The sequence below is a fragment of the Jaculus jaculus genome, chromosome 3 (assembly GCF_020740685.1).
Source record: "Jaculus jaculus isolate mJacJac1 chromosome 3, mJacJac1.mat.Y.cur, whole genome shotgun sequence".
Lineage (NCBI taxonomy): Eukaryota > Metazoa > Chordata > Mammalia > Rodentia > Dipodidae > Jaculus > Jaculus jaculus.
In genome coordinates this window covers 108819740-108841134 of record NC_059104.1, presented here as the reverse complement: position 1 = coordinate 108841134, position 21395 = coordinate 108819740, and the positions used below count along the sequence as shown (strand labels likewise).

At 39.9% G+C, this 21395-nt stretch overlaps 1 protein-coding gene across 4 annotated transcripts in view; it reads left to right on the top strand.

Moving 5' to 3' along the window:
- Positions 1-18928, top strand: part of Atm (ATM serine/threonine kinase) — a 157982-nt gene extending 139054 nt beyond the window's left edge. For all 4 annotated transcript variants that reach the window (XM_045145281.1, XM_004652950.2, XM_045145279.1 and 1 more), the window contains 4 exons: positions 10670-10784; positions 11612-11675; positions 17776-17912; positions 18005-18928. In XM_045145281.1, coding sequence (XP_045001216.1) covers positions 10670-10784; positions 11612-11675; positions 17776-17912; positions 18005-18188 — 500 coding nt within the window. In that variant the 3' untranslated portion in view covers positions 18189-18928. The remainder of the gene's footprint in view (positions 1-10669; positions 10785-11611; positions 11676-17775; positions 17913-18004) is intronic.
- Positions 18929-21395: the final 2467 nt, after the last annotated feature.

Sequence of the window (21395 nt, the reverse complement as noted above, 5' to 3'; positions counted from 1 at the left end):
TTTATTTTTCTAGATTTTGTTTTGTTGTGTTTTATTTTGAGGTAGGGTCTTACTCTAGCCCAGGCTGACCTGGAACTCACTATATAGTCTCAGGCTGACCTCAAACTCACAGTGATCCTCTTATCTCTGCCTCCTAACTGCTGGGATTAAAGCTATTTATTTATTTAAAAAAATTTTGTTGCTTTATTTATTTATTTATATGAGAGCAACAGACAAAGAAAGAGGCAGATAGAGAAAATGGGCATGCCAGGTCTCCCAGCCACTGCAAAGGAACTCCAGACGCATGCGCCACCTTGTACATCTGGCTTATGTGGGTCCTGGGGAATCGAGCCTCAAACTTGGGTCCTTAGGCTTCACAGGCAAGCACTTAACCACTAAGCCATCTCACCAGCCCTTAATTTTATTTTTTATTAATTTTTTTAATTGACAACTTCCATAATTATAGACAGTAACCCATGGTAATTCCCTCCCTTGCCCCACTTTCCCCTTTGAAACTCTCCATTATACCCTTCCTCCACTCAGTCTCCCTTTTATTTAGATGTCATCATCTTTTCCTCCTATTATGATGGTCTTGTGTAGATAGTGTCAGGATATCCAGGCCATTTTGTGTCTGGAGAAGCATGTTGGAAGGACTCCTACTCTTCCTTTGGCTTTTACATTCTTTCCGCCACCTCTTCCACAATGGACCCTGAGCCTTGGACGGTGTGATAGAGACATTTCAGTGCTGACCACTCCTCTGTTGCTTTTTCACAGTACCATGGTGCCTTCTGCGTCATCCTAGGGTCACTGCTATCTGAAAAGAGAAGCTTTTCTAACCAAAAGTGAGAGTATCTTAATATATGAGTATTAACCTTAAGAGAAGAGCTTATTGGTCAGTTTGGTGAGAATACTATATACATTTAGCCAGACACCAGCAGATGTTACACCCCTAGGTCTCATGACTAACTCTGTTGTAGGTTTTCAGTATCAGGCCTGTATTCCCTCCAATGGAGTGGGCCTCCAGTCCAATTAGAGAGTGGTTGGTTTCCCCCAAAACAGACATGCCACTATTGCACCTACTGGCTCATTTGAACTGGTTGGCCAAATTTAAGGCTTGCAGTGTCTAATGTTGAGTATCTCCACTAGTGATTTCTCTTTTTTTCCATGGAATTGCATGCAGCATAGCCTTTTCCAGCTTTTGTCACCTATCTACACAGAGGATGTTTTCAGCTCAGCTCCAGCAGAACTTCTCAGTGACCTTGTAGCCCAAATATGTGGAGTCTTCAGCAGTTGGGTCTTAGCATCTATTCCTGGTGGGAAACCAAGAGCCTTGGCAGTGGCCTGTAATATTTTGGTGGTATCAGGGACCTCCTTGGCCAACAACTCACTAGAAGGTATCCTATCCGTGGCACTGAAATTTTTCTAGTGACAATTTGTGGCTTCTGGGTGTTCCATTGTCCAAAAAAGTGGTTTCCATATGACTCATTCATGTCCTCGTAGATTTTGATTAGCTCTGCCCCCACCTTTCCTTTACTCAATCTGTTTTCTGACCTCACTTAGGCCTTTCCACCCCCATTAATATGTTCTTGTATTTGCATATATACAATGCCATCCTATTAAGTCCCCCCTCCCTCTCTTTATATCCCCTTTGAAGCTTACTGGAATCTGTTACTGAGTTTTATTCCAACTCACATAGAAACCTAATCATTTGTAGCTAGGATCCACATATGAGAGAGAACATGTGATGTTTGGCTTTCTGGGCCTGGGTTACCTCACTTAGTATAATCCTTTCCAGATCTATCCATTTTCCTGAAAATTTTATAATTTCATTTTCTTTACCACTGAGTAGAACTCCATTGTATAAATGTGCCACATCTTCATTATCCACTCATCAGTTAAGGGACATAAATGCTTGGTTCTGTTTCCTAGCTATTGTGAATAGAGAGGCAGTAAACATGGTTGAGCAAGTATCTCTAAGGTAGTGAGACGAGTCCTTAGGATATATGCCTAGGAGTGCTCTAGCTGTGTCATATGATAGATATATTTTTAGCTGTCTTAGGAACCTCCACACTGATTTCCACAGTGGCTGGACCAGAGTGCATTCCCAACAACAGTGTACAAGGATTCTTTTTCCACTTGCCAGCATTTATTGTCATTTGTTTTCATGTTGGTAGCCATTCTGACAAGAGCGATATGGAATCTCAATGCAGTTTAAATCTGCATTTCCCTGATGGCTAGGGATGAAGAACATTTTTTTTTTAGATATTATTATGCCATCTTTATTTCTTCTTTTGAGAACTCTGTATTAGCTTCTTAGCCCATTTTTTAATTGGGTTGTTTGATTTCTTATTATTTAGTTTTTTGAGTTCTTTGTATATCCTGGATATTAATCCTCTGTCAGATGTATAGCTGACAGAAAATTTCTTCCATTCTGTAGGTTGTCTCTTTGCTCTGTTCACAGTGTTCTTTGCTGTACAAAAGCTTTGTAATTTCATAAGGTCCAGTGGTTGATCTGTGGTTTTACTGCCTAAGCAATTGGGGTTATATTCAGAATGTTTTGCCAATACCAGTATGTTGAAGGGATTCCCCTACCTTTTCCTCCAGCAATTTCAGAGTTTCTGGTCTGATATTAAGGTCTTTGATCCACTTGGACTTAATTCTTGTGCTTGGAGAGCAATAAGGATCTATTTTTATCCTTGTACAGATATACATATCCAGTCTTCTTAGCACCATTTGCTGAAGAGGCTGTCTGTTATCCAAGGAGTACTTCTAGCAGTTTTGTCAAAGATAAGGTGGCTATAGCTACCTGGATATTTACATCTGGGTCCTTTATTTTGTTCCATTGATCTACATGTCTTTTGTGTGTGTGTGTGTGTGTGTGCCAGTACCATATGGTTTTTGTTACTATGGCTCTGTAATATAGGTTAAAATCAGGTATGGTGATACCACTAGCCTTATTTTTGTTACTCAAAACTGTATTGATTCTTCCAATCTAAGAACAAGGGATGCTTTTTCATTTCCTAGTATGTTCTGCAATTTCTTGCTTGAGTGTTTTAAAGTTTTCATTTTAGAGATCCTTCACTTCCTTGGTTAGGTTTATTCTGAGGGTGTTTTTTTTTTTTAATGCAGTTGTGAATGGGAGTGATTCTCTGATTTCATCTTCTGTGTGTTTGTTGTTAGCATATAGGAAGGCTACTGATTTCTGTGTTTATTTTGTATCCTGCTACATGGCTATAGGTGTTTATCAGCTCTAACAGTTTGACAGTAGAGTCTTTAGGGTCTTTTATTTATAGAATCATGTCACATACAAATAATGATGACTTGATCTCTTCCTTTCCAATTTGTATCCCTTTTATGTTTCTATTTCCTTCCTCTTGCCTTATTGCTATGGGTAAGACTTCCAATACTATATTAAATAAAAGTGGGGACAGTGGACACCCTTGTCTTTTTCCTGATTTTAGTGGAAAAGCTTCCAACCTTTGTTTTTTCTTTTTTGCATTTAGTAGTATTATGTTGGCTGTAGGTTTGTCATAAATAGCCTTTATTCTGTTGAGATATGTTCCTTCTGTTCCCAGTTTCTGTAGGACTTTTATCATGAAGGGATGTTAGATTTTGTCAAATGATTTTTCTGCATCTATTGAGATTATTATGTGATTTTTTTTGTCCTTCAGTTCATTTATATAATGTATCATAATTATTGTTTTGCATATGTTGAACCATCCCTCCATCTCTGGGATAAAGCTTACTTGGTCAGGGTGAATAATCTTTCTGATATATTCTTGTATTTTGTTTGCCAGTATTTTGTTGAGAAATTTTGCATCTATGTTTATGAGGGAGATTGGTCTGTAATTTTCTTTTTTTGTTCTATCTTTGACTGGTTTTGGTATCAGGGTTATGCTGGCTTTGTAAAAAGAATTTAGTAGGATTCCTTCCTTTTCTGTTTTATGGAAAAGTTTGAAAAACATTTAGTGTTAGTTCTTCCATAAAAGGTCTGGTAAAATTCACCAGTGAATCCATCTGTGGGCCTGGATTTTTTTTTTTTTAAGTTGGGAAACTATTTTATATAACTGCTTGGATCTCCATGCTTGTTATAGGTCTATTTGAGTGGTCAATCTCTTCTTGATTTAATTTTGGTATGTCATATAAATCAAGGAAATAATTTTTTTCAGATTTTCAAACTTAGTGATGTACATGTTTTTACAGTATTTTTTCTAGAGCTGGTTTGGTCTTTATATATTCCTTTCATCTGCTTTTGTTGAATGTTCTTATTTCTCCATCTATTTGAATGGGTAGCTTTTCATGATAAATCATCTTGGTTAACAGTTGTTATTTTTCAGAAACTGGAATATATCATTCCAAGCCCTTCAGGCTTTTAAAGTTTGTGTTGAGTAATCTGCTATTATCCTGATGGACTTGCCTTTGTATGTGACTTGACTTTTCCCCCAATATATTTTCTATGGTTTGTCTGTTTTGTAGATTAATTATGACGATGAGAGTTTCTCTCCTGATTTTGTCTGTTTGGCATTACTGGCACCACTTTCCCTACTTGGGGATGTTTCCTTCTTTGATATTGTTGAAAATACCTGTTAGGCCTTTTTAGTAAATGTCTTCTCCTTCTGCTGTGCTCTGCATTCTTATGTTTGATCTCTTCATGGTGTCCTGAATGTCTTGACTTCCTATTAGTTTGTTCTTCTCTTTATTGGACTTTATTACATCTGCCACCTCGTGGTCTAGTTTAGGTATTCCGCCCTCTCCTTGATCCATTTTACTGGTGAGACTGGTGAGTTTTCTATTTAACTCACTCTATTTTTCATTTATAGTATTTCTGATTGGTATTTTTCATTATTTCTATTTCCTTCCTCGTGTTTTATATTGCCTACTTATTTTACTAAGTTGGTTTCCTGTGTTCTCTTGGGATTCCTTCAGGTATTTTCTTCTTTGATTATTTTGAGTATAAATATAATCATTTTTTTTGAAATCTTTGTCAGGCATTTCATCTCAATGGAGGACATTTCTGATGGATGTATAATTTTTGTTGGGATTTTATTTTCTTGAATTTTTGTTCCTTGTATTATAATGAAGAGATTTTTGTATCTTGAGTTAATTTGATGCTTGGGTTTCCTAATTATCTGCAGTGTTCTTAGCCGTATAAATCTGATTTTATTTATCTTTAATATAGGAGTTTAAGGTGTTAGGTTTAGCTTTTAAACTCCTAGAGAAACAGTGAAACTGACCCTAGGTGTTGAGTTTGCCTGCTATTCAAATATTATAGAAGACTGGGTGAAGCAAATTACTGGCAAATTCTAAAATTCAACTGAGTAATATAGACATTCAATCAAAATCAGCAGAGAGTATTTATACAAGTGTGGGGATTAAACTAAACAGATAATCTAGTAAAGTCCCCAAGGGTGTTTGGTGCTCCACACTCTTAATCCTGTCAACTAGGAGTTTGGGATTTCTAGTCTGAAATGGGTTCCAAGTCAGCCTGGGGCCAGTCAGTCCCTGCCCCCAATAGTGACTTAAGAAGAAGACAGAGACCCTAAAAATCAGGAAACGTCAAAGGTAACAGTAGTCAACACCAAAACACAGTTATTTGAGAAGTGTAAAGCCAACCAAGAATATATCATTCAAATGTAATACATAACCTTTCCTGACATGGTAAGAGAGGTTAGCACTTCCAATGCAGGTCTGTTTATCTGGCTTTGTATAAGTAGGCTTTGTTACCTTTTGGGATGGCTTCCAATCTCACCAATGCTGAGTGCCCTCCCCCTCCCTCCGTGATCCCTCTGGGTGCTGGGTGGCCAGGAGTGAATGACTTTACTGGATGTTCATGGCCCTAATGGTTGGGGGATGGGATACTTTGCAGGGTGCCTGGAGCTGATTGGGCTGGTCATCTTTGTATTCTCCTTCCTGCCACTCTGCTAGCCTGGAAGGCTTGCGGATCAGGGCAGCTGGCACCTCAGTGGTATTCTGGCTGGTTTTCTCTTTTCTGGAAGATCTTGTTCTCTACTCTGCTGTGGTTGATACAAATTATACTCTTCACTTTGCAGTAGAAGAGTGTATTTTGCTGTGTTTCTGTTTATTTCCCTCCCTAGGCTGCTTTAGTGTGGCTACTATGCCACCATCTTACCTGGAAATCCTGTTTGTTTAGTTTTGAGGCAGGGTTTCACACTAGTCCATGCTGACCTGGAACTCTCTCTATAGCCTAGGCTAGCCTTGAATTCATGGCAGTACTCCTTCCCTCAGCCTACTGAGTACTGGGATTAAAGGTGTCATCATGCCTGGCATATTTATTTATTCTTGCTTAACTTTTGAGGGGGGAGTGTTGGGATTTAAAATAGGGTCTCAGTCGAGCCCAGGCTGACCTGGAATTCATTATGTAGTATCAAGGTACCCTCAAAATCACAGTGGTCTTCTTACCTCTGCCTCCTAATGCTGGGATTACAGGTATGCACTATCATGCCCAGCCTTACTTAATGTTTTTAAATTAAGAATTTTGATGCATAATCCTATTACTCTCTTTTGTCTCCTCCCCCTCCCTCTTCTACTGAGCATCCTCCTTTTCTTCTTCTTCTTGTTTTTATTTTTTTAATGCATGCCTTTTCCATTTGTCATTAAATTTTTTATTTATTTATTTGAGAGTGACAGAGAGAGAGAGAATGGGCACACCAGGACTTCCAGCCACTGCAAACGAACTCCAGACGCGTGCGCCCCCTTGTGCATCTGGCTAACGTGGGTCTTGGAGAATCAAGCCTCGAATTGGGGTCCTTAGGCTGCACAGGCAAGCACTTAACCACTAAGCCATCTCTCCAGCCCTGTTTTTATTTTTATTTATTTATTTGAGAGCAACAGAGAAAGAGGGAGGGAAAGAGAGAGAGAATGGTGTGCCAGGGCCTCCAGCCACTGCAAATGAACTCCAGGTGCATCTCACTTATATGGGTCCTGGGGAATCGAGCCTCGAACCAGGGTCCTTAGTCTTCACAGGCAAGCACTTAACCACTAAGCCATCTCTCCAGCCCCTCCCCCCCTTTTTTGTTTTTGTTTTTTTTAAATATTTTTTGTTCATTATTTATTTATTTATTTGAGAGTGACAGACACAGAGAAAGTCAGATAGAGGGAGAGAGAGAGAATGGGCGAGCCAGGGCTTCCAGCCATTGCAAACAAACTCCAGGCGAGTGCGCCCCCTTGTGCATCTGGCTAATGTGGGACCTGGGGAACCAAGCCTCGAACCGGGGTCCTTAGGCTTCACAGGCAAACGCTTAACCGCTAAGCCATCTCTCCAGCCCATTGTTTTTGCCTTTTTGAGGTAGGGTCTTGCTCTAGCTCAGGCTGATCAGGAATTTACTATGTAGTGTCAGAGTGGCCTCAAACTCACAGTGGTCCTCGTACCTCTGCCTTGCAAGTGCTGGGATTAAAGGCATGCACCACCATGCCCAGCTACCCTCTTCTTCTTAGTAGTCCTTTTTCTGTTTTGATATTCCATTATTTTTTAAATATTTATTGATTTTTTTTGTTTTGTTTTGTTATGAGGTAGGGTCTCATTCTAACCCAGACTAACCTGGAATTCACTATGTAGTCTCAAGGTGGCCTCAATCTCAAGGCGATCCTCCTATCTTTGCCTCCCGAGTACTGGGATTAAAGGCGTGTGCCACCACACCTGGCGCTGGCTTGCTCGCTCGATCGCTCTCTCTCTTTTTCTCTTTAATATTTTATTTGTTTATTAGAGAGAGAGGAAGAGAATGGGCATGCCAGGGCCTCTAGTAGTCACTGTAAACGAACTCTGGACACATGTGCCTCCTAGTTCATTTGGCTTACATAGGTACTAGGGAATCGAACCTGGGTCCTTACACTTTCAATTGTTAAGCCATCTCTCTAGCCCCTGACATCCTATTTTTTGTCCTCTTCTGTCCTCTGTCATAATGTTGATGGGCTCATCACAGAAAGTTATATGCTGTATGTTCCTATTATAGGATACATTTGAAATGACAAAATTATAAGTGTAAACAAATTAGTGCTTGTTATACTAATGTAGTGGATGTGAGGGGGTGATAGATCCTGGGGAAAAGTGGGTATGGTTATAAAAGGCAGCTTTGGGGATTCTTGTGAGAGAACTGTTACATATCTTGACTATGTTAATGCCTGTATCCTAGTTACTTTCCAAGATCCTGCCAGTCAAGGATACTGGGTAGAAGGTATATAAGAGATCTGTCTTTCTGTATTATTTCTTAAAATTCCATGTGCATATATAGTTATCTCAAAGCTAAGCATGTAAGTCTATCGTAAAATTAAAAGTTTCATTAGAAATGTTTTTTTTTTTAATTTTTTTTGTTCATTTTTTATTTACTTATTTGAGAGCAACAGACACAGAAAGACAGATAGAGGGAGAGAGAGAGAATGGGCGCGCCAGGGCTTCCAGCCTCTGCAAATGAACTCCAGACGCGTGCGCCCCCTTGTGCATCTGGCTAACGTGGGACCTGGGGAACCGAGTCTCGAACCGGGGTCCTTAGGCTTCATAGGTGAGGGCTTAACCGCTAAGCCATCTCTCCAGCCGTAGAAATGTTTTTAAAGGCCGGGCATGTTGGTGCATGTCTTATTCCAGCACTCGGGAGGTAGAGGCAGGAGGATCACTGTGAGTTCAAGGCCACCCTGAGAGACTACATAGTGAATTCCAGGTCAGCCTTGACTAGAGTGAAACCCTACTTTGAAAAACCAAAAACGAAAAAAAAGGGCTAGGGAGATGGCTTAGTGATTGGGGTGCTTGCTTGGAAAGCTGAACGACCCAGGTTCAATTTCCCAAGACCCGTGTAAACCTCACAGGGTGTCACATGCATCTAGAATGTGTTTGAAGTGGCTAGAGACCCTGACACACCAATTCACATCCTTCTCTCTCTTCTCTTTCTCTCCTTCCTTCCCTCTCCCTCTTTCTTTCTGAAAGAAAGAAATAAAATGTTTTTTTAAAAAAATGCTGGAGAGATAGCTTAGTGGTTAGGCACTGCCTGCCAAGCCAAGGGACTCAGGTTCGATTCCCCAGGACTGACATAAGCCAGATGCACAAGGTGGTACTTGCGTCTGGAGTTTGTGTGCAGCAGCTGAAGGTCTTTGTGCACCCATTCTCTCTGTCTAACATAAAATACATTTTTTAAAAAAGAAATGTTTTGAAATATGTAATGGACATGTCTTCTATAGCTTCTATTAGTTGCCCATTTTTAAAAATATATATTCATTTACTTTTTATTTATTTGCTTGTGTGTGTGTGTGTGTGTATGTGTGTGTGTGTGTGTGTGTGTGTGTGTGTGTGTGTGGATGGATGAATGTTCCATGGCGCATGTAGAAGTCAGGACAACTGTGAGGTGTCTGTGCTCCATTTTCTTTCAGACATGGTTTCTTCTTTTCGTTTTTAATATTGTTATTTACAAGCAGAGAGAGAGAGAATGGATATTCCAGGGCCTCTTAGTTCTATAAGAAATTCCAGACACATGAGCCACTTCTTTTTAATACATACATACATATGTACATACATACATACACACACACATATGTGTATATATGTGTGTGTGTGTATATATATACTTATACATATATATACATATACATACACATACATACATACATACATACATACATACATACATACATACATACATATATATATATATATATATATATATATATAAAACAAACCATGGTATTTCCTTCCCCTTCCCCACTTTCCCCATCATAATTCTGCTCTTTGCCATATCCCTTCCCTCTTTCCATTAGTCTCTCTTTTAATTTGATGTGATTATCTTTTTCTTCTGTTATGAAGGTCTTGTGTAGGTATTGCTAGGCACTGCAAGATCTTGGATATCGAGGCCAGCTTCTGCCCAGACAGGTTTATGTAAGGAGTGGTACCCTTCCTTTGGCTCTTACATTCTTTCTGCCACCTCTTCCGCAATGGACCCTGAGCCTTGGAGGGTGTGTGATGTCTCAGACATGCACCACTTTATGTACCTCGTTTTACATGAGTATTAGGGAATCAAACCTGGGCTGTCACACTTTGCAAACAAGTTCTTTTAACCACTGAGGCATCTCCCCAGCCCAAGACACAATTTCTTACTACTGTAAATGAACTGCCAGAATACTACACAGACTAGCTTGGCCCATGATCACCTACCATCACGATCACCACTTTGCATCCAGCTTCACCTGAGTGCTGGAGAATCAATCCACATCAGCCTGTGTTGCAAGCAGGTACCTTTAACTGCTGAGCCATTTCTCCAGCCCCTTATTTTATTTGTTCACATGTAGGTATACACATAGAGATACCTTTCCATTTTCGTAATTGTACCAGGATCATGCATTCTGTTTTCCATCCAGCTTTATGCTCTTGTAGTGGACTGGAATCCCAAGTGGTAGGCTTTACAAGCAAGCCCTGTAACTGCTAAGGCATCTCTCTATACCCAGTTATCTATTTTTAAAAATGACCCTTTAATCAAGATTTTCTAACTGTGCAGAAGCTATTATTTTTGGATTTGAGGTGGATCTCATAGTTAATGGATATGAGCTTGGTAGGGAGACACAAATAGAATAAGCTGTATGTATTAATGTAAACAGACAATAGTGACAGGTTATAAGATGCCTTTATAAAATTCAGTGCCAGTTGTGAAGTAAATAAACTGCTAAATCTCTTTGCTTCACTGTTTTTCTTTAGGGGTTGCTTTTGAACAGGGTAAAATCCTACCTACTCCAGAAACAGTTCCTTTTAGACTGACCAGAGATATTGTAGATGGCATGGGCATCACTGGTGTTGAAGGTGTCTTCAGAAGGTGAGTGACACAAGGCAAGGGCGAGTGGACATTTTTTTGGTGTCAAAATTATTTAGAGCCAGGCATGGTGGTACACGCCTTTAATCCCAGCACTAGAGAGGTAGAGGTAAGAGGATTACCATGAGTTCAAGACCACCCTGAGATTACATAGTGAATTCCAGGTCAGCCTGGGCTAGAGGGAGACCCAACCTCGAAAAACCAAAAAAAAAAAAAAAAATTATTTAGATTAGATTTATAGAGATAATAGAATTCTGTGACAGAATTACATCCCTCTGCTCTATAGCACTAAGAACAATACTGAGCATGGACAATAATAGTTCTTTCTCCCAGGCACCTGGGACCTAATTCAGCACGCATTTTGAACTCCTCTGGAAGAGGCCTGCTTTTGTACCTTTATTCACTCTGAGCTAACTTTTTGTTTGTTTCATTGGTGCTCATTATTGGGGATATTGAAGAAACTACGCTTCTGTCTTTTTAAAGATTTTGCATTTTCTTGTAGTTTTCCCGGCTTAGGCCTATAAACTCAAGTTTCCATGGGGCAGATTCCAGTCAAAGTAACCTAATAATTGCCATAGTAGTCAATGGCTGAAAGAAATATTTCATGGAAGCATGTTATTTTTCTTATAAATGCTAAACTTATAAAACATTTGTATGTATGTGTGTATTTATTTCTGAACATCTCTAAAATGAACTTTCTGCCAAGTATGCTCCTGTTTGTGATATAAATTTAGAAATTACTAATAAGGACAGTCTAAGCGTACACACAGTGTTGTTGAAAATTTTGATGTGCAACAGAATTCACATTTGTATTTTGTGTCACTGTTTAGATGCTGTGAGAAAACCATGGAAGTGATGAGAAATTCTCAAGAAACTCTGTTAACCATTGTAGAGGTAAACTATATTCAATGAAAATCCTTATTTCTGTAGCAACAGTGTATCTTGTTAGAAAGTCACTGGTTTGACAAGGACTGCTTCATTAACATTTTTTTTTTTTTTTTTTTTTTTGCAAGCAGAGAGAGCTAAAACAGAGAGAATGGGCACCCTAGGCCTCCAGCTGCTGCAAACAAACTCCAGATGCACCACTGTTCATCTGGCTTTACATGGTTACTAGGGAATTGAACCTGGTCTTTAGGCTTTGCAGGCAAGTGCCTTGAGCCATCTCTCAAGCCCTAGGACTGCCTCATTTTCATGTAGGGTGGTGCTGGGCAGCAGACAGAAGGAAGTTACACAGTAAATATTTCTCATACCCAAAAGTTTTGGTTTAGAAATGGCTCTGGTCACCTCATATTTCTTGGAATGTTGTAGCATTGTTCTGTAATCTTTTGGTCTTTAATAAATAAATGAGAACTTTGACCTTTTAGACATTTGTACCATTTTGAGAATGATTTCCATTAAGTGTATATGTGTATCTTCATTTTCCCTGCCCAGGCTCAGAGCTAATTAGATCAAGATCAAGGCATCAGCATTGTTATTAGAGGAATATGACTGAGGAGTGAAGTTCACTTATGGGACTCCCAGCAGTTCCTCTCTGCTGTCTAACATTGAGTCAGCTCTACCAAGTGAATTATTGGCCAACAGAAGATACGTACTTAAATTAGGTTTACTGTATCATGTTGATCCAGGGCAGAGAAGGAAGTAAGTCAAACTTCCAGTGCTGCAGCATTAGTTCTACTCAAGTGAGAATTGTGTACCTATCATTCATAAACCTAGTAAGTACATGAGAGACAAGGATAAGAGCTCAGAAGCATTTCCTCCACAGGGAAGCATGGGGAGTAAAGTATAGGCATCCCTTCCTCCCTTCCATTCTTATTTCTATAACTGATGATGCTGGAACTGAGTGCACATTAGCATCATCTGTACTGCTTTTAAACAGTATAGATGTTGACCAAATCCAAACCAGATTTTTCAGGAAGGATAAGTAATACAGTTTATTAAAAGCATTCCTCCTGTTTAGGCAGTGTTGAGAATGACTGCCTTATTTCACTTACATGAAACTGTAACCAACAAGAATGGAACTATATTCCTTTAGAACATGAAATTAAGTCTGCCTGGATAGTCTTGTATTCTCCCTAATGAACCAGTGTCCTTATGGATCTCCTTTGGATGGATGAGGCAACAGAATTTATTTTACAAAATGAATGCTAAAGTGAGTCCCTATGTATTCACAGTAGGTTGATAAATCCAAGGCTGAGAATGCATTCCTTTTTGTTTTCTCCACTTCCAATTATGTTCATATGTATTGTCATTCAATTTAGTTTGCCACTGGTTCTGTGGTAAGGACAGATAATAACATGAATGCTTCAATAATACAAATATTTTAAAATCTAGAGTTGTAGGGTGACATTGAAAGGTGATGTTGTGTTAGATCCCCCTCCCCTAGGGGTTCCTACATCACTGTAAGGAATTTTCATGTGCTCTGAGTGAGGATTATATATCTGAGAAATTATTAGCATTTCCACTTGTAATACCTGTGCCATTTCTAAACACTCCCCCATGCCTTTCTGTTTTTTTTTTTTAAGATTCTAAAAATTTATTTATTTTTGAGAGAGAAAGAAAATGGGCACACCAGGGCTTCTAGCCACTGCAAATGAACTCCAGATGCATGTGGCACCATGTGCATCTGGCTTACGTGGGACCTAGAGAATAAAACCTGGGCCCTTAGGCTTCACAGGCATGCATCTTAACTGCTAAGCCATCTCTCCAGCCTTGCTTTTGTGTTTTTTTAAGTTAATTAATTTTTTTTAATTGACAGCTTCCATAATTGTGGACAATAACTGATGGTAATGCCCTCCCCCCATCTTCCCCTTTGAAACTCCACTCTCCGTTATATCCCCTCTCCCTCTCAATCAGTGTTTTATTTTGATATCAGCATCTTTTCCTCATATTATGATGGTCTTGTGTAGGTAGTGTCGGGCACTGTGAAGTCATGGATATCCAGGCCATTTTGTGTCTGGAGGAGCATGTTGTAAGGAGTCCTACCCTTCCTTTGGCTCTTATATTCATTCTGCCATCTCTTCTTCTGCAATGGATCCTGAGCCTTGGAAGATGTGATACATTACAGTGCTAAGCACTCCTCTATCACTTCTTCTCAGCACCATGGTGCCTTCTGAGTCATTCCAAGGTGACTGCCATCTGAAAAGAGAAGCTTTTTCTAACCAAAAGTGAGAGTAGTATTAATATATGGGTATGAACATTAAGAGAAGTACTTACTGGGCAGTTTGGTGAGATTAGTATATACATTTAGCCAGACACCAGCAGATGTTACAACCCTAGGTTTCATGGCTACCTCTGTTGTAGGTTTTCAGTATCAGGCCTGTATTCCCTCCCATGGAGCAGGCCTCCAGTCCAATTAGAGAGCGCTTGGTTTCCCCCATAGCAGACATGCCACTGTTAAACCTGTTGGCTCATTTAGCCTGGCTGGCCAAATTTGAGGCTTTCAGTGTCCACTGCTGAGTATCTCCACTGGTGATTTATTGCCCTTAATGTTTAACTAACCTACTTGATCTTCCTCTAGTAGAGTTTTCCAAATTTTTGAAAATCATTTGGAGTGGCAATTGCCATCTTGAAGAGAATTTCTCACTTGCTAACCACTGATAGCTCTAGGACAGAGCTTCTCAGTAACATCCTTCATCCCAGTTGTCTAAGATGTCATTGTCTTCCTCTTTCTGGTTATTTCTTCAGTTAGATTTCATTGAGTTCCTTTTTTTTCTTTTGTTGCTGGCTATCAAACCACGGGCCTGTGTATGCTAGGCAAATGCTATACTTCTGGGCTATATCCTCAAACACAGTTGCTATTTCTCATATATAATTTAAACATCACCCTGCTTCCTAAATCTGTTTCAGAGCACTTTGATATGGGTGCTTTTTCCTGTCAGTGAATGTGTCTAATGGCCTTCAAATCTTGTCATCTTCATAATAGAATTTCATGCCCCACACATTGTTATTTGTCCTAGTAAGGAAATATTTTGCTCTTTGTAGCTTAGTGGTACTTAGCCAGGGACAATTTTGTCCCACAAAGAAGAGCTGGTGATGTGTGGAGATACTTGGTTATCACAGTTGTTAAACTAGGAATATAGTGGACACCCGGGTGGAGGCCACAAGTGCTGCTAACCTTGTGTGAAGTATCCAGCCCCAAATGTCAGCAGTGCTAATATTGAGAAGCCCTGCTGTACCTTAGTTGTATTCCTTTATTATTTTCAGCCACTTCTGTTTTGATAGCTAGTCTAATGCATATTTTACCTTATTCCATTATTTGTAAATACAAACCCTGACAACCAGCCCTTGATTTTGAACCAATTTGTATGGTTTCTCTCCTCCATCCCATGAAGGCTACAATATGCCCTTCTTCCTTCTTAGTTTATTACTAAAATAGACTTTCTTATGTGAGTGAAATGGGTTTATATGTCTGAAATATAAGGCCATGTTAGTACCCAACTTGAAGTTATATAGGAATACTTGAATCTGTTAATAAGGACACTGTAATTAAGGTCAGTCCCTCCATAGTTTACTGTTGACAAGATAGATTTTGGTGCTCCTGATTTTGTACATGTCCTAGATTTAAATAACCTAAAAGCATTTTATAGCCCTAGTATGTGGCTACTGAAAAAACCCATTAATGCAGCAATATAAAGAAAATATGTCAACATTGTAATCTGGCATGTACTGCTGAGTCATTTGTCTCAGTAACTGAGTGCTTTATTTATTATTAAGACTTGCTAAAACTTGACTACGAATTTATTTTATTTTATTTGTGCAAGGGAGGGGAGAGAGAATTGGCATGGCAGGGCCTCCAGCCACTGCACTTGAACTTCAGATGTGTTGCCCCCACACCCTTGTGTGCATGTGTGACTTTGTGCCCTTCTGTTACTTTGTGCATCTGGCTTACATAGGCTCTGGAGTATCAAACATGAATCCTTAGGTTTCACAGGCAGGCACATTTTAACTGCTAAGCCATCTCTCCAGCTCTTCTTTTTTTTTTAAAAAATTAAGTAGAAAACTGTATGGACACATCATGTGTGGCTGCCATCATTTCCCTCCTCCCTGCCCACATTCCATTGAAGACCCTCTTCAGTGGGACTGCTGGTATTTACCATAGGGTTGTGTGTTATAAGTTGTGAGGAAAAAAAAATAAATAAATGAAAACAAAAGAAAATCCTGTGTTTGTGAACAGCAGGGAAATGACTATATACATACATACATACACACACACACACACACATACACACACACACACACACAGACAGACATACAACTACCAAGATTAGAACACCACGTGATCTTGCTTTCTAAACTTTTTCTACTTTTTGAAGTATGAGACTTAAAGTCATAGTCACTTATGTGGTCATGACAGCTATTTAAAGTCCAAATTCTAGTCCACAAAATCTCAAGATACCTGTTTTTCTTCAGCCAAATTTGTATGTAATTAAAATAGGAAAAGACATAGGACTGGAGGTTGTAAGTATAAATGTTAGATTTAATATAGATGTAAAAAATAACAATACTGGGCTGGAGAGATGGCTTAGCGGTTAAGCACTTGCCTGTGAAGCCTAAGGACCCTGGTTCGAGGCTCGATTCTCCAGGACCCACGTTAGCCAGATGCACAAGGGGGCGCATGCGTCTGGAGTTCGTTTGCAGTGGCTGGAAGCCCTGTTGCGGCCATTCTCTGTTTTGCTCTCTGCCTGTCTGCCTGCCCACACCTCCCTTCCCCCCCTTCACTCTCAAATAAATAAATAAATAATAAAAAAATTTAAAAAAAAACAATACTGTTTAGGGCTAGAAAAATGGCTCAGCAATTAAGGTGCTTGCTGGCAAAGCCTAACCAGGGTTCAATTCCCCAGTGCCCATGTAAAGCGAGATACACAAAGTGCTCATGCATCTAAAGTTATTTGTAGTGGCTAGAAGCCCTGGTGTACCCATTTTCTCTTTCTCTGTGGGTATGGCTTCTCTGTGTGTCTCTTTGCTTACAAATATTTTTAAAAATCAAACCAATAATAATAACAATAACAAGAATTTTTAAAAGCCAGGTGTGCTGGCACATGCCTTTAATCCCAGAACTCAAAAGACATAGATACTGTGAGTTCAAGGCCAGCCTGTGACTACATAGTGAATTCCAGGAGAGCTTGGCCTAGCGCAAGACCCTGCTTTGAAAAACAAAAACTGATGAAGATGATAATCATCATCACCATCTTACCTCAAAAAATAAATAAAACAAAACAGTTTGGGGGCTGAAGAGATGGCTCAACAGTTAAGCCATTTTCCTGCAACACCCAAGTATCTGGGTTTGATTCCCCCAGTACCTGCATAAAGCCAGATGCGCAAAGTGGCACATGTATCTGGAGTTCATTTGCAGTGGCTGGAGGCCCTGGCTCACCCCTTCTTTCCCAACCCCTACCTCTGTCCCTCTCTGCTTGCAAATAAGTGTATATTTTTTTAAGTTTGGAAGGATGGCTTAGGAGGCAGGTCAAAATAGATCTGCTAGCACCTTCTATTTCCCACAGTTGGGACTGTCTAGCTGGTGGGCCTACCTAAAGAACTGGAGTGTGCTCAGGACTACACTGGTGGACAATGAAGGGAAGAATAGAAGCAGTTTGTCAGTTACTGAAAATCTTTTTTTTTTTTTTTGGTTTTTCGAGTTAGGGTCTCACTCTAGCCCAGGCTGACCTGGAATTCACTATGGAGTCTCAGGGTGGCCTCGAACTTATGGCAATCCTCCTACCTCTGCCTCCCGAGTGCTGGGATTAAAGGCGTGCGCCACCACGCCCGGCCTGAAAATCTTTTAATAGTATCTCCCAGTCAGAAAACATGGGGAGGAAGAAAAAAGATAGGACATTGATGGTAACATAGTTTCTTCCACAAGAAAACAAATTGTGCATAACTTTGATCTCATTTCCATTAACTACCATCTGAATAGTGTCTGTTATTTTTATAATCCTAGCATATTGTTTTTAACTATGAAGTTACACATTGTTCTTCCAATATTTTCTTGCTTTAGGTCCTTTTGTATGATCCGCTTTTTGACTGGACTATGAATCCTTTGAAAGCATTGTATTTGCAGCAGAGGCCTGAAGATGAAACTGAGCTCCATTCCACTCTGAATGCAGATGACCAAGAGTGCAAACGGAATCTTAGGTGAGAAATTTTAGGAAGTACCTATTGTTAATTACTTAGATTTTGTTTCCAAGGCCCTTAGAAATGCCATTGAAATCTTTTCTTCTCATTAGTGATACTGACCAGAGCTTCAACAAAGTAGCAGAACGTGTATTGATGAGACTGCAAGAGAAACTGAAAGGAGTGGAAGAAGGCACTGTGCTCAGTGTGGGAGGACAGGTGAACTTGCTCATACAGCAGGCCATGGACCCCAAAAATCTCAGCCGACTTTTCCCAGGATGGAAAGCTTGGGTGTGATCGTCAGTGTTATGAATTACCCTTGGATTTGACCCATAGAAATTATATTTCACCCAACAAGTTTGAATAGGGATTAATATTAAAATGAATAAGTATTTTTTTAATTTTATATTGTTGTTGCTTGAGACAAGGTCTCATGTAGCCCAGGCTGGCTTGAACTTCATATCCACTTCCTATTACAGGTGTGCACCATGACACCTAGTTTTCTGTGGTGCTGGTATCAAACCAGTCCTTTGTGGATATTGGTAAGGACTGTCAACTGAGCTCAACCCTAGGCTCTTAAGGAACAACTGGTTTTAAACTAATGTCCACTACTTGATTCAGTCACCACTCAGTGACACTTCGATGGTGTCCAGGAACATTTCTGCTCTCATATGATAGAAATGATAGTTACTCATGCTCTACTTCTGTGCTTCTGGGTGCTCTTTAATGTCATATTTGTATTGTTTTCAATAGGCTTTCTGACATGAACTAGCTGTCATACGTGTTTTCAGTATGACGAACTGAAAACAGTAGAAGCTGCAGTGACAGTTTGGCTTTTGATAGGAGTTAGAACAAATAAATAGCTATTACTTTGAGTTAGCTCTTAATTATAAAACATGTTTCTGAAATATAATTCACATATGTATACACACACACACACAATGAATTACTTATTGTATAAAGGTGGCTGGGAAGATGTCTCAGTGGTTAAGTGGGCTTGCTTGCAAAGCCTGCTGGCCCTGGTTTAATTCCTAAGCTACTCAGTATAAGCCAAATGCAAAAGAGAGGCATGGCTGGCATGCCCCCCCACACAAATAAAAATAATTTTAAAAAATAAACAAAGATGAAGCCGGGCATGGTGGCACACGCCTTTAATCCCAGTACTCGGGAGGCAGAGGTAAGAGGATCTCCGTGACTTCGAGGCCACACTGAGACTACAGAATAAATTCCATGTCAGCCTGGGCTAGAGTGACACCCTACCTCGAAAAATATATATATATATAAAATAAAGATGTTTCTGTAAATAAAAAGCAGAACTTTGAAATTGTAATGACTTATATACTATGGCAAAGCTACATTAAAAAACATATGTTGGGGGCTGAGGAGATGGCTCAGCAGTTAAAGGCACTTGCTTGCAAAGCCTGCTAGTAATTTATATTCATGCTACAAAACTCTGAAACTCTTGAGATCCTAAGCATTTGGAGTAAGGGGTAGACACTCAACTTGTATTTTTAATTAATGAGGGGGGGCAGGCAGATAGAGATAGATATTGGGTGTACTAGGGCCTTCAGTCACGGCAGACAAACTCCAGATGCATGCACCACCTTGTGCATCTGGCTTACATGGGTCCTGGGGAGTCGAACCTGAGTCCTTTAGCTTTGCAGGCAAGCACCTTAGCCGCTAAGCCATACCTCCAGTCCCCAACTTTTTTTTTTTTTTTTTTTGGTTTTTCAAAGCAGGGTCTCACTCTAGCCCAGGCTGACCTGGAATTCACTATGTAGTTAACTTTTTTGTTTGTTTGTTTTTGGTTTTTCGAGGTAGGGTCTCACTCTAGCTCAGGCTGACCTGGAATTCACTATGTGATCTCAGGGTGCCCTCAAACTTAACTGCGATCCTCTTACCTCTGCCTCCCTAGTGCTGGCATTAAAGGCATGTGCCACCATGGCCAACTAACTTGTATTTTTAAAAGTGTTTTGGGCTCAGGAGATGGTTTAGTGGATAAGAACACTTGTTGCAAACATAAGGTCCTGAGGGCCTAAGACTGCTGGAGTTCAGTTCTCCATGACTTTGTAAACAGCTGGATGTGACCATACATATCTATAACCCCAGTTCTGTGGAAAGCAGAGACAGGAGAGTTGTTGAGGCTTACAAAAACCATAGCTCGGGGCTAGAAGGATGGCTTAGCGGTTAAGGTGTTTGCCTGCAAAGCCAAAGGACCCTGGTTCAATTCCCCAGGACCCATGTTAGCCAGATGTACAAGGGGGCACATGCATCTGGAATTAGTTTGTAGTGGCTGGAGACCCTGGCATTTCCATTCTTTCTCTCCCCATCTTTCTCTGTCAAATAAATAAATAAATGAAATATTTTTTAAAAAAACAACACAGTTCTACATTCAGAAAGACTCTGTCCCTAAGGAAATCCACTATACAGATGACCTAGAGGAAAGACACCTGATGTTCTCCTCTAGCCTCTGCATACCTGTGAGTGCATCTGCACATATATGTGCATATACTACACACACCACACTATACACACAAAAACATGTGTTTTAATTTTCAGAAGCAAAATCACCCAGAGTTAATAAATAACACAAGTATTATAAGTAACAAAAGTTAAAGACATGGTTAGCATAGTTACTCATTTTTTTGGTTTATTTTTATTTGTTTATTTGAGAGAGAAAGACAGAAAGAGGGAAGGAGAGAGAGAATATATGGGCGTGCCAGGGCCTCCAGCCACTGCAAACGAATTCCAGACATAAGTGCCCCCTTGTGCATCTGGCTAACATGGGTCCTGAGGAATCAAGCCTCAAAGCAAGGTCCTTAGGCTTCACAGGCAAGTGCTTAACCACTAAGCCATCTCTCCAGCCCTAGTTACTCGTTTTTAAATGAATATGTCTTCTCATTCTGTTCTTTTACACCGTCGTACATCTCTCACTGCTTTTACTCTTCACATAGTGCCATCTTGTTCATAATTTCTTTGTGAGCTTTACATAATCTATTAACTTACTCATTGGAGTCTTTCAAAATTGTTTTTCATTTTTAGCTATTGGAGTAGTTTGAATGTATAGCCCCATAGACTCAGGTGTTTTATTACAATTGAACTTCCTACTGACATCCTCAGCAGGCAGATTCCTGCTTGAGAGGGTTGTCTCACTGGGGGTGGGGAGTCTGAATTCCAGCCCAGGTGTAGAGAGAGCAGTTTAAACTCTGTTTGTTCATGCTTGCTGTTGGTGGTCTCTCTCTGTGTGGATCTATGGAAATAAGCCAGCTCCTTCCACCACTGATGGTGTTCCCCTGGATTTTGTAAGCCTGAAATAAACCTGTTCCTCCCATAAACTCTGTCTGGTTGGATGTTTGTCCCAGCAACAGGAAGCTGACTTCCAACAGCTATGAATAATTCTTCAGATCTGCCTATTGTATTTCTTGGTGTCTAGACTTTTGTTAGCTTTTCATATCCCTTTATATTTTTTTAAATTTAAACATCTACTTTTTGTCAAGACTCTTA